This window comes from Oreochromis aureus, linkage group 17 (genome assembly GCF_013358895.1).
Source record: "Oreochromis aureus strain Israel breed Guangdong linkage group 17, ZZ_aureus, whole genome shotgun sequence".
NCBI lineage: Eukaryota > Metazoa > Chordata > Actinopteri > Cichliformes > Cichlidae > Oreochromis > Oreochromis aureus.
The window spans coordinates 28,823,326-28,836,463 of NC_052958.1; the positions used below are offsets into that span (position 1 = coordinate 28,823,326).

Here is a 13,138-nt window from a genome sequence, read left to right on the forward strand (position 1 = left end):
AAGATGTTTGAGTTTTGATCTGCTTACCCATCTGTTTCAGCAGTGATTGTTTGAAAGAATATTGATAGATCTTTGGCTATCAAATAAAATGTCAGACTTTTAGCTTGCCATGTTTTAGTGCTCAGACTTCAGATACTACAAGTCCGAGTCTATAAATGTGACAGTGTCCCGCACATGTTACAAGCTCAAGAAACATTTGTCAGAGAGTCACTAACCTCCTTTGGGGAACAAAGGCATCTGACCTTTTCCATCTATTTCTAGGAAGCGCAGTAGTGACGGATGCATCCATGCAAGCTTGTGACAGTGTTTGTGTTGGCAGCTAGTTAGTCAGCTGCATCTGTTTCCGCTCTGCTTTTTAGTCATCGCTGATGTTTCTTGGTGGTGCACTCTTTACATGCAAATTCTTTAAAACAACCCACTCATTCCGAGAAGGGATTGAAGAAAGAGGAAGTAAATGTATAAACTAATATGTTTTCTGAGAGCTTTTTGTTTTTCAGTGCTGTTTGTCTTTGACTGTTTCTGTTACATAATTGCAGGCACTTTTTTTGGGTGGTCGGTGGGGGTTGATTATTGGCCCTGAACTAAGGCGTTGAAAAACACATTTTCCCCCCTTTTGTTTTATATCAACTATATATCTATTTATATCTATATCTATATCTTTTTTGATTTATGCTCCAACTATTTGATAGGAAGACAATTTAGAGCGCTACAACCAAGCTAGCAGATATTTGAAACAATGCTTAGGCCCACAACAGATTCTGCATGTATAACTTAAAAAAGAAAAATCAAAATGACAATTTAAAGACAGACATTTCCTCTTTTATAAGAGATACAGAACACTAGAAAGAGTACTTGCCTTATCTCCATTCAGAGCATCATGGATTTCACTGTTCAGAAAATCTTTACACATTTAGATATTTACATGTATAAATAAATACATCTTCAGGAATTGTGTGCATATATATTTTTATGTGATTGACTCCAAAACGTACATGCAAGCTACATCCAATAATGCAGTGTCAGCACCATTAAAGCCCTTATTGATTTTTTTACATTTTAATTTTGTTTAATTTGTTTCTATGATGTTGATTGATGACTTCTCACTCTTCAGGTTATGACACCAGACTGGCCAATCTGTGCCATCATGAACCCTTGTTATTACTCTTTAAAACTGAAGTGGATCTTTGTCAATTTGGTGGTCCGGTGCATTTCCTAATAACACATTTAAAAATTCAGATAAGCTGAAAAGGTAGAAAATATATCATGCCTGATGTCCCGATCGGCACAATTTTCTTTTTCTTCTGTGATGTATTAGAATTTTGGGGAACAATAAGGACTTAGAAATGCTGATTATATAATTATATTTCTGTTGGTTAATACATAATATGCTTTCACTAAATATGATGAAATCAAGATAAATCAAGAGTAAATATGATCACACTTAACGATTGCTACATTTAACTAAATGCATATATCAAGGACACTTAAACATTGCACACCAACACCAAATCCAACATTACAGCTCATTATATCATAGTCTTGTGTAAGTTGGTGAATACTTTTAAGTATAGAAGAGTGACAAATAACTTGTGATTGAAAGTATAAAATGTAGTCTGAAACAGGAAAGTACATATAAGGTTGGCTTTATCAACTGATATTGCGCACACTTTTGAATTTGTAATGCTGCTATAATTGTTGCTAACATTACACTTTGATTTTAGGATTAAACTGTGTGCTCCATTCATTATCATAACATCATTCTCATTAGCCACTTGAGGGATTTTCTAGTGCTGAAAACTTGCAAGATCAGTTTCCCATGTTTTTCAAAAGTAAATTTACACTAAGAGCAGATCTGGACCTTTTTATTGACTTGGCTTGCATGCATACAATACAGCTTTGGTATTGTGACATGGGAAAAAGATCTTTCTTTGCATGAAACCACCGTTCTGTTTATTTCTATTTATGAGATTCCCTCCTACTTGATTTTCCCATCTTAGCAACTTGCACTTAAGTGGTAGACAAGGAGCTACACCACTTAGCCAACTAGCCAGCACTGTCCTCAAGGATGGCTCACACAGGATGCATTACAACCAAAAGGTTGGGTGTAGTGAAAATCCACATTTTTATATCTATGTGAGGGTGAGATAACAGACCAGAACCAAAATAAAAAATAGGTTATGTGATAAACATTAGTCATGCATTGATAGTACTCCACTATGCGAGATATTCTTTTATTAAAAAGACAAAGTATTTGGTCCATGCTACAAATTATTCAGGCAATCAACTGATTCAAAACAGCCAACTGTTTTACTGCCATTCCACTTTAATTTCCCTTTGTGTTACCTTTTAAAAAGTCATATGCTCTACTTTCTATGAAATGAGGTCTTAAGGGGGGAAATCACAAAACACTTCACATATCACAGTCACATCTTTCTGGATAAAACTTTAATGTTGGAAGCAAGGGAAGAACACCAGTGCTCTTCTAAAATGATTTAACATTGTGGTACATTTAAAGTGAATCTTGCAAAACTGCAAAATGTTTTTCATCATCTTATCTTGAACTTGTGATTTGGTTTACAGTTTTTTTTTCTTTTGAAAACACTCACTATGTAACCACTGAGCGGTAGTGAAACTTGAAGCAGGCATTATTCCATTTCAAAGTAAAAGCTGCGTCTTATCACTCTTGCTTTCAACGCGAACAGTCTATGTTTCTGGTATGCGTCACACTTTTCAGAGTTTCACAACCGCATAATGAGTAATTGGTGAGTGTTTGAGGACAAGTCGGCACCATACATGTATTCATGTTGCAACCGCAGCAATATACTATTGACCAAAGACATTGGAAGGAGGTTATTAGTGCAGCAATTTATAGCTCGTTGCAATCAATGTCATTTAGCAACGGAAAGCAATACCAATGCATGGGGTCGCCATGGGGTTTTTAGATTTTAGTGACTAGGCCTTAGCAATCGACTTAATAATGACTGCTAGCAACCTCCAGCAACTACTCCCTACAACTACAGTAGGGGAATACTCATTTTTCTCCAGTGACCCAGCTTTATAGATTTGGAATGCTTTAGTTTTTCAGACCAAATGGAGCAGGTCAGAGACAATAAACTTCTCATCTTCTTTCTCCATCTGTCTTTTTTACTTTTTTACGCTACCACCATGTGTCAAAAGTGCATGGTAAACAGTGGGGCCCAGCTTACACATAAATCTGTCTAACAAAGTTCCAACACTGTGATGCAAGTAGTAAGTGCAACTATATGTTAAGTTATGTTTATAAGGGATATTTTCAAAAGGATGATTTTCAAATCCCAAACTGAAGAACTAACTTTCTGACCTAGTTAAAGATTTGTCTGGTTTCCATAGAGATTACTTTTTATATGTTTTGATATAGAGTTAATGTGTATATTGGTGTGTGTTGGTGCATCCGTGTACTTTTTTCGAAAGAAATTTTGATTTACATTTGAGGTCATGCTGGGAAACCATCACGTTTTAGAGTCCAAATTTAGGAACGTGTGTGTGTGTTTGTGTGTGTGTGGATGAGTGGGTGGGAAGGTGGGGCTATTTCAAAAGGCATTTTTTTTTCACTTTAGCTGAATTCAAAAGATAATTTTTAAATGTAATATCTATGACATTCACAATTTGGATTTTGGAAAACAAAAGTCTTCCAGATTATAGTTTGCACACACACACAGTAGTTTATTAGAAATATTTAATCGGAATTCTTCATTAGTTTTCTTTTTTTCATACCATCTAGCTGCTGTTTAAAATCTCCCCACCTACCCACCCGTGCCCTAGCTCCTCAATTCAGTTGACCAGGAGCTCCTGGTACTGCTCAGACCGGAGGAAACGGCCAAAGGAGTCTTTCTCCATGAGGGCATAGATCCTCTTCTGGGCCAGGTCAAAGGTTGAAGGGGAAAGCTCCACCAAGTTCCTCAGGGTCACATCCTTGGTGAAGTGGTCAATATTGACCTGTTAGAGAGATATAAGACAAAAACCAAAATTCTCTCAGAAGCAAGTAAAACTAGGATGAATAAGAGAAGTTGATATAAAATATGGGAGAAAATATGAGTAAAATTTTTATATGTTAGCACTAACAGGCAGGCATCTGTATCTGTGTCTGCCTAGTCTAACCTCTCATGCAAATATGTTAACTTGTTCCAACAAAAACAAGATGGTAATGGCAATAACCTGAAATTTTACACTTAAATATGATGTCACAGTGGCTACAGTCATTATTTCTAATATTATGAGATCATTCTGAGCAAAAAATGTAAATCTTATGATATAAAAAAGTATTCCTAAAACTTGTTCACTCAAAACTCACTTGGAAGACTCAATCGTGGTTTTCTCCATGTTAGTTACTCAGTGCACCAATGGCGATAAAAGCAACAATAAATGATTCTCTTTTTTATAATAATGGAATTTGAATTCTGCCTCTAACCAATTTTACATATCTCAGAGCTCTCTGTGGAGTGATTGCTAATCTGAGGTGCTATATGTTGTGGTTCTGTCATTCTCCCGCTTTTTGTTTTTTTAACTTTTCATTTATTACTTTCAAAAGTTACTTTATCATTCTTAGCCTTGTTTGATGACTTTTCCTTAAGTGGCCCAAAACACGCAAAGATTAAAATATGCAAAAAAGTTATGCAGTTGTACCGATGCTGCAAATATTTGTACATTAAGGCTTTTCTGGATCAAATTTGACCTGTATCTAATCAGATGGATTTTAGATCCACCAGTATGGATCAAATTGTGGAAAACAATGTTTTTAGTCAGTCTTGAAACTGTGAACCTGTGGACTGTGGAAGGAAGGCAGAGCACCTAAAGAAAGCCCACACTGGCAGGGGAAAAGTTACAAACACAGAAAGGACCCAGCCATGTTTAATCCAGGAGACTTCTTGCTGTTTTGGGATAGCGCTATTAACTCCACCATGCTGCATGTATAATTATTAAATATAAAATAATGTTAATATAAAATGATATAATTTAATATAATGAATTATATTAATAATTGAAGGTTGTAGTTATGGTACTTTGGCATTGTAAATAAAAAAAAAATTCACTCTCAATTTAGGATAAAGGATTAATGAGCCATTTAATAATGTCAGATAGACTATTTTTACATTCCAAACAGGTCTGTGCTTTGTGCAGTGTAGGCAGTCATTATGGAAATCTTGTCCTGGGTCAGTTTGACCTGGAACATACTGTGAACACATGAAATACTTAGAGTATGAAGAGCGTTAAAGTAAGAGGTCAAGCATCAGTTTCCATTTTGTGAAACAAGCAACGTATGATTAATTTGAAGATTAACTATCTATCATCTCTATGAGGCTGAGCTGATGAAAGAGGAGGGATAGGGAAGTGACATGAGTGCCTGACCTCTCTGGGTCCCTCAGACTGGATGAAGTCTTCGTAGATCTTCTTTGCCTTGGCAGCCATCTTCGCTGGGTTCTTGGTCTTCTTGAAATCCTCACAGGCCATCCAGAACTCGATGTTCTCATCACTGAACTCAGACTGCAGAAAGCTACGGAAGGCAGACAGACCATCTGATAGAGGGAGACATGACAGAACGTGAGAGAAGGTCATGAACTGATATGTTATAGGATACAGACTCACAGGTTGTTATCAAAACCTCTCTCCTGGTATGCACTTCACTGAGGAAATATGTTGGCAATTGTAAGCTTCAGTTAAGTTACAGTGACAGTCTAAGTCAAACTAAACATGATTTGAGTATATCCGTTACACTTCAAACATGGCTCAAGAATATGGGTAATGTCATATTCCCGCAAAGGCCACAAAGCTAAAACTGGAAGGAACACCAGAAAATACACATCTTATTCTGAAATTGATTCTAAGTTTGTCACTTAAATAATAGACTTTAAATTTACTAACAATACAGAGGAGTCAGCTGTTAAGGTGAAACGTCAGAACAGTACAAAAAGATGTCTGCAAATCACAGTATTATATAATCAACCACTGTAACAGCTTCAGTCCACAAAAAGGGACTAATTAGAGAACAGCTTACATACAACAATGTAGAAAGAAAGGGAATTACATGTGCTACAATGTATCATTTCTTTTTATTTGATCACTGTACATAAAAAAACCCAAACAAAAAATAAATAAAAGGAACAGAAAGCTACAATATAACCCTAGTAACGGTGAAATTGAAAAGGAACAATGATGACAAAAACAAAGAAAAAAACTTGACATGGGTTGTTCTGACAGTACACCATTAATAAAACTTGTGAGGAAACTGTTTGCATCCAATGAAAAAATAAAGACTTCTGTTTGTATTCAGTTTGTTATGGATGGCAGCCAAAGTAGTCAATTAGGCTTAAGAAAAGCAAATAATTTGGATTGTAGAGGAGAAACTCCTTCATTCCCAAGCAACAATGTTTCATGCTAAAAAATGTAGCCACTTAGGTTGTCTGTAAGAGCACATCCTCTCTAAAGTGACAGGATCTACTTATCAGCTCTTTAATGCTCTTTTATATTAAAAGTGCTGAAATCCATGTGCAAACCCAGACATAGTCGGCTCCATTTCCTACTTTGACACAGACCACCCCCCTCCCCCCAAGCAACAGTAATGACAGACTCTCCTCTTGCAGAACAACACTCCTTGTCAAACAGTAGAAACTGTTTCCAAACAACTCAATGAACACAAGAAATGGCTCAAAAGGAGTGTTGACCCAGCCTCTAGATTTTCCAGAGACTAATCCCACGGCGTATTAACTGAAATAAGTCTGATCCACAAAGGCCCCAACCTTCAGCCCAGAAGGCCCAAAGGATCTATTGCCAGAGTCCCAGAGCCATGGTTTATGTATGAAAGACCGTTTTTTGTTAATTTTCACTAAACTTGGGTAATCAAATGCAGGACAGAGATCCAAATGTTTAAGCTCACAATAGCACGTTTTTAGCCGATTCTGGTCTCTGTTCTAATTTCCCACTAGACTGCTTTTGCAGAGCTGGGCTTTTATGAAGGCTTAAAAAGACTTGTTAATACTTAATAGTCTGTTGCTGCTGGCGCATTAATACCAAGTGACAGGTGCGTGCTGACTAGCTGTCTGCTGATCACTTCCTCACCTAAGTCACTGAACTGGACCTTTCAACCATGTTTGTGATGTTGGTGTCTTTTGTACGATTTTTCCCAAAGATTTTTTTTTCCCCAAAGACTATACATACATATATACGTACATATATATATATATATATATATATATATATATATATATATATATATATATATATATATATATATATATATATGTATATATATAGTCTGTTAGCTTAATTGGATAAATCAGTTTAGAAACTCTAAACTGTGACACATAAGTCTGTGGATGCAGCTCTTGCTGACTTTGCACACCACCCTCTTGTCCAAATATGGGCACTTCTGGCTCCTCCTGCAAAAAGCTGGCAGTGACATAAAACTGAAGTCAATGCTTCAAGGCTGTTTTTCTCAATGCAGTGGGTGATGTCACAGAAGCTATGTCAGTCTTTTGTATAATGCCTGTGTTTTTCTCTCCTGACTAAAACGATAATTAAAGCATTACATAACAGACACCTCAGTTTCAAAGGCGTTTATTTGACAAATGAAACTGCCAATGTTACACATTCCATGTCTAAATAGGACTTTACATGATTAAGAAGCTGGCAGAATTAATGTAAACTGTGCCTATGCATATCTGTTGTTACTGATTAAAAGCGCATGGATGGTGTATGTTATTTAGTTGGGCTTCACTGCATACCTTTAAAAAAATCCACAAACAATTAAAAAAAAAGCCCCCACAACTTTATAAACAATTAGACAACTAACTTTCAGGAATGTAAAAAAGTAACAAATTGATTATTTATAGACAAATATAAAAGCGCTTTGGTTATCAGAAAATAATTATCCAAACTAAAGCTTGATAAAACAGCCACTCATTTCCCCGAAGGCCATTGTAGCTCAACACAATGCCTGCAAAAGGTCCCATTGTCTATACAGGCATATGCTGCAAATGATAAGCTTTCTGCTGCGGCCTCAGGCCTTTATCTTCAATCTAAATGGCTAGCTTGATTAAAAATAGCACAGAGTCCTAATCAAGTTGTTGCTTTTTCTTTTTTTTTCTTTTTTGGAACAAGTACAAGGGCACACAAAAAGCAAAGCGCACATACACAGGCACAAGTTTGTAAATGAGAGCTGCAGCAACCAAAGAACACAGCCTCGTGTTTAGTGTTTGTGTATCTGCCTATGACTCGATACTCATGAAATTAGTTTTATTAAGCTCCAGTGAAACCTTCTTGCTGATAGTAATTGAATCATTCAGCAACACGTTTAAAAACAAAACCCCTAAAAATGAAATTACTGTAATTTAAACTAAATTACTGTGCCACCAATTAAATCCTTTTTATGTCAAGTGTAATCTTTTTTTATATTTTGACAGGTAGTTATGCATTATGTATTTTCTTCATAATATTGACTGTTGCGCAAGGGCGTTGGTGGTGGGGTTGTGGGGGGCAGAGTGTATCTCTGTGCACGAGAGAAAATAATTCATTTACAATCCCAGGGGAATTAACAAGGAAAAAGCCATAAAGACTAATGTTAATGCAAAATATCATGTAGATAAATAATCACGGCGTGACAGTTAGCGGCAACTGCGCAATAAATCAGCGCTGCTGGAATCACTTAGACTGCTCCCTGGAGATGTACCCAAAACACCCATAACCTTCCTGGGTTGGTATACACATTTATTCAAGCATGCAAACACTGGAGGAACATACATCTCTCTGGCCCAGACGGTGCTGAAGGAGCCACTTAGAAAGGTCCGTTGCCCTTCCATTGAGCTCTGTAGAGGAAATGGTTCTCTGTTCACGTATCAGCAACATCTGTATGTAGAGTTTGTTTTAATGCGCAGGGGCCACCTAAGTGACTTATTAGCTGGAGAGTTTACACGTAGTGCTAAATACCACTAACCATTAGAGTTAATCATCAGTCTTGCTGGCTCTCAGGCTTTCTGTTCACTTTGCGAGGTAAACAGTTGAGCCAGAAATTGAGTGTTTGCTGTGCATGGCGACTGTAAATATTCCTTTCCCTTCTGAAACATTGCTTACATTTTTCAGCATCTACGTCAAAAAGTCTCTTTATATAACTCTGTCCCCTGCAAATTATTTCATTATGTGTATTATGTGTTTTTTAAAGTAAGACTTGAAGAGATATATATTTGGTAAATGCATTTTATCCCCCTTTTAAAGATTTAAGGATGTTATATAAAGGCTTTTTATTCATATTTCACCAAGCTACTGCTACCCATAGTGTACTGTAAACCCATGCAGAGTGAGCACATGATATTAGATGAGATAAAGATCAAAACCTTATCGTCACCATCTCTCTTATCCAATTAAAACACCATGGCCACATGTAGGTCTTAAGCACACACGTTTGCTGTCATGGAAACCAAAGCCTGCTAGCTGTACTGTTTCTGTTTAAACTGTCTTGCTGACAGACACCAGACCTCAAAGAAGGCATGTTTTCACCCTTTGACACTGATTAAAGTTAAACTACAATGATAGCTCTTACATAATGAAAATGACAGCTTTGGACAGAAAAAAATAATGATGTTCTTCAGGCTTCTCTCTGAGGAGTACAACAAAGCAAAGACACTGTGTGGTGCACGTAAAAGGGTATCTTTACTTGAGAAATTGTTCAATTTCAGGATTTCAGAAAGCAGAATTGTCGGTGTGCACTTCTGGCTTCTCTGCTGTTACATAAAGTGAAACACTTGTAAGGTACAATATCAAGAAGCAACAACTTTCAGGTTTTTTTTTTTTTTAAAAAAAACACTTTACAGACCGAACACTTTTTAGTAACAGCAACATCCACCTATTCACGCGGTGCTTTACTTAACACCTTTTAGCCCAAAGTTTCTATCTGCCACACACACATTTATAAGGAGACATCAGGGGCACTACTTGAACATGTGGACTGGAGGAGACCTTCCAATCCACTCTAACCTCTTGAGCCACAGATGTTACATAAACAAAGAAAAATAGGCAACAACAAAGCTCCCTATTACAAGAAACGCAACAAAATGTTCAGCTTGAGCTTTCTGGTTAAGAAAGTGTAAGTGTGAGAAATAGAGGGTTGACCTACAGCTGTTGTTCAGGACCCGGTCCAGACTCTCACGCCACTGAGAAGCCTCTTCAGGATTAGGCCTGTGTGCACAAAAACACCTCTTTTCAGTCACGAGGAAAAACAGTGTAAAACATACCTCAGGAGCTAACAAGGCTTTCTTTACAGTCTTGAGCTGCCATGTTGTTGGAAAACATTTTTGCTTTTAGTGCTTATACCTGGATAATGCTTGAATCTTATAATCTGAACTGCAAAAAAAACAGTTATTAAGGTAAACTTATGGTACAAAACTGCTTCCTGCACAATGCAGAGACTGCTAAGTGGCAGTAAAGGTAAAATGTATGTATTTATTAATAATCAGGAAACATTTGAGCCTTCTCACTATGTGTCACTGAATAACTGAATAACTGTACAGACACCTTGGTACATGAGTGTTGATCCAACCCAAAACAAACCTTTACTTTGAGAAATCTCACTCACTCTTTTTTTTTAAAGCAGCCAGTCAGACGCAGATCGTTGAAGATCAACACAGGTGTTAATAATCACAATAATTAAGGCTCAGACCTAAAAAAAAATGCTTCTTTAATTCTTTAGTGTTTGCCTTGTTTTCCTTTGAAAGTGGTTGGGGGAAAATAAAAATGACTGTCAACAGACACCAAGTAAACCTCTGATGAACTGTTGCCAGACAGCTTCAGAAAACAGGCTATAAGATAGATAAGATGTCACATTTCTGCAGAGGAAAAAGAAACTGTCTATGTCTGAATCTTTACCCGTCATTTCCACTGAGCTGCAACTTTAAACTCATTCAAAGTGGACTTTTATTAAAGAAATTGGACAAAGAAGTCAGATTGTGAAACAACGCTGCCTTCCAGTCACCTTTTTAGGGAGCATTAGGGAGCAGCCTGCATTCTTTTTATGTGGGAAAAATAGTTGGAATAGCCAGTGACAGGCCTGTGAGTGACACCCAATCTGCGTCTTAAAAAAAACAAAAACAAAGGAAAGAACGGTGCTTCAGAGAAGCTGACGGTTAAGAATAAATAGTAAGAATTCAAATCAAAGCTTACGGAATAACGAAACATAAATTCGACTTCGTAGATGATATAAGGAAAAAAAATGGAGTTCTGACACCTCAGGCAGGAGAGCTGCTGTGACTCCATGTTGAGCCAAACTAAACAAAAAGGTCAAAGGAGCTGCAAGACAAATGAATAATAAATAAACCCAAATAAAGCTTCTGCCACAGCCACGTAAACCTTCCTCAAAGCTGCACTGTGGCTGGTTTTTAGATGGTAAAAAAAAATCATCATACTTTTACCGACACAAGTCAAGGTCTTTCTAGTCTCCATTATATGCTACAATTTATTTAAAACATTTTCCATTATGTTAAAAACAAACACTAAGGGCAAAAGTTTCCCTTACAACACCGAAAGTCTAAGTGTACAGTAACAGAAGACAAATAAACACAAAAAACTGTATAATTTAGCATCTCATACATATTTTACCACAACCGCAGTCTGTTCAAGGCAAAACATTTGAAATCTCAAGCTTTGTACCGTCACACTCCCAACGTCTGAGCCCACTCAATGTCTGGGGAGGTTTCACTGGCCCCTTGATCTCCACATCTTGTACCTGCTCGGGGCTCTGTTCTCCCGCTGTACCATCAGTTATCTGGTTAACACTCAGGAAAACACTACCCACTTCACAGACATTCGGCCCTCGGAGGGAAAAACACTCACTTCTGGAGCTTCTCCGGTTTCTTTTCAGTCTTCTCAGGGTAGGGGATGATGAGGTCGATGGCATTTTCTGGCTTCTGCAGTAAGACTCCCAATTTCGACTTGATCTCCTTAGCCCTGAATGACAGAAAGCAGAAAGGGCGCTTTAACCTCTAACAGTCCGGTCCAGATGCTTATCAAATTGTGACACTGTGATAAGTGTCATCCTCTAACCAGAGCAGTATATTTGAACAGGACACTGACATTACACTCACAAGTAAAAATCTGCTTTAACAATCAGTGTAACACAGCTTAAGATCTAAAGCTGCTAAAACTGTTAAAAAAAATTAGTCAGGAACAAAACCTGAAATCCAGGTCTTGTTTTTATTTTAGCATTTACCACACTTTTTTTCTCTTTCTCTCATTAAGCAACGTGCCTGACCTCCTTCAGTGTTTGAATGCTTAAGCAATACACTATTCATTTCACCAAGTTGAGTAACCTCCACAAGCGCCTGTAAAACAATAAAAGCTTTAAAAGAAATCACGTACATTATTCTCAGTGTCAAAAAGGCTGTTTAAAAAGAATTTATATGAAGCAGAAAATAGACCAGAAATATAAAAACTCATAAAAGTGAACTTGTTTTTGCTTTAAAGTGCTTTCCAGTGCATACTGTTAACTTTAATGGCACAGAACTCCCACAAACAGGTTACAAAGTTTAGTCAAACTTTGCGGGATCCAAACCACATCACAGCAACACACTATTAAGATGTAGGCAATGATTCAGTACTCACCTTTCGAGGCAGGTTTGGGGTAAAGCGGCTAATCCTTTGCACATTTTCCAGTGCTTTCACTTGCAGTAAAGAACAAATTCAGTTTTCCTGTTAGCCCACAGTCACTCCAGGGTTCCTTTTCCTTTCTGACTCTGCCTTTCAGCACATAGGGAGTTTTATACGGACGCCTTTTGGGCTGCGGGCCAACAGCTAAGCCAATCAGACTGGAATGTGTACTGCACGGGTAGCCTGGCTTAGGAAGGGTGGGTTTTCAGATGTGAATGGCTCTTTGCTTTGAGGTTTCAATTAACTGGTCCAGATACAGAAAGGAACATTAGATTTCACTGATTTAAAGTTTATGTAACAGGGATCTAAGGTGCTAATCACGGTGTGGTTCCCATCTTGTCAGTGTGTTTGTTTTATTTTCAGTGATGCATTTGAAAACAGTTCTTCTGGATTTTGCATTTGTAGTTCCTGTTATATTTATTAGTACCAATTTGTTTTCTGATCCTATTTATTGGATGTTTTTTTTAAAATA

At 37.3% G+C, this 13,138-nt stretch overlaps 1 protein-coding gene across 1 annotated transcript; it reads right to left on the minus strand.

Annotated features, from left to right (window-relative positions):
• Window positions 1–949: 949 nt before the first annotated feature.
• On the minus strand, window positions 950–12,777 carry LOC116326943 (regulator of G-protein signaling 5-like). The gene is made up of 5 exons (XM_031748385.2): window positions 12,622–12,777; window positions 11,854–11,967; window positions 10,142–10,203; window positions 5,386–5,552; window positions 950–3,975 (listed from the first exon to the last, which is right to left on the minus strand). The coding sequence occupies exons 1-5, from the start codon at window positions 12,663–12,665 to the stop codon at window positions 3,811–3,813; spliced, it is 552 nt and encodes a 183-aa protein (XP_031604245.1). The 5' UTR covers window positions 12,666–12,777; the 3' UTR covers window positions 950–3,810.
• Between the last annotated feature and the right edge of the window lie 361 nt (window positions 12,778–13,138).

Bases quoted from the DNA above. Each gene is read 5' to 3' on its own strand.
- LOC116326943 (XM_031748385.2), bottom strand. From the start codon at position 12,665: ATGTGCAAAGGATTAGCCGCTTTACCCCAAACCTGCCTCGAAAG. The intron at 11,968-12,621 runs GTGAGTACTGAA...TCTGTCATTCAG, and splicing joins CCCCAAACCTGCCTCGAAAG to GGCTAAGGAGATCAAGTCGA. The intron at 10,204-11,853 runs GTGAGTGTTTTT...TTGTGCACACAG, and splicing joins AAACCGGAGAAGCTCCAGAA to GCCTAATCCTGAAGAGGCTT.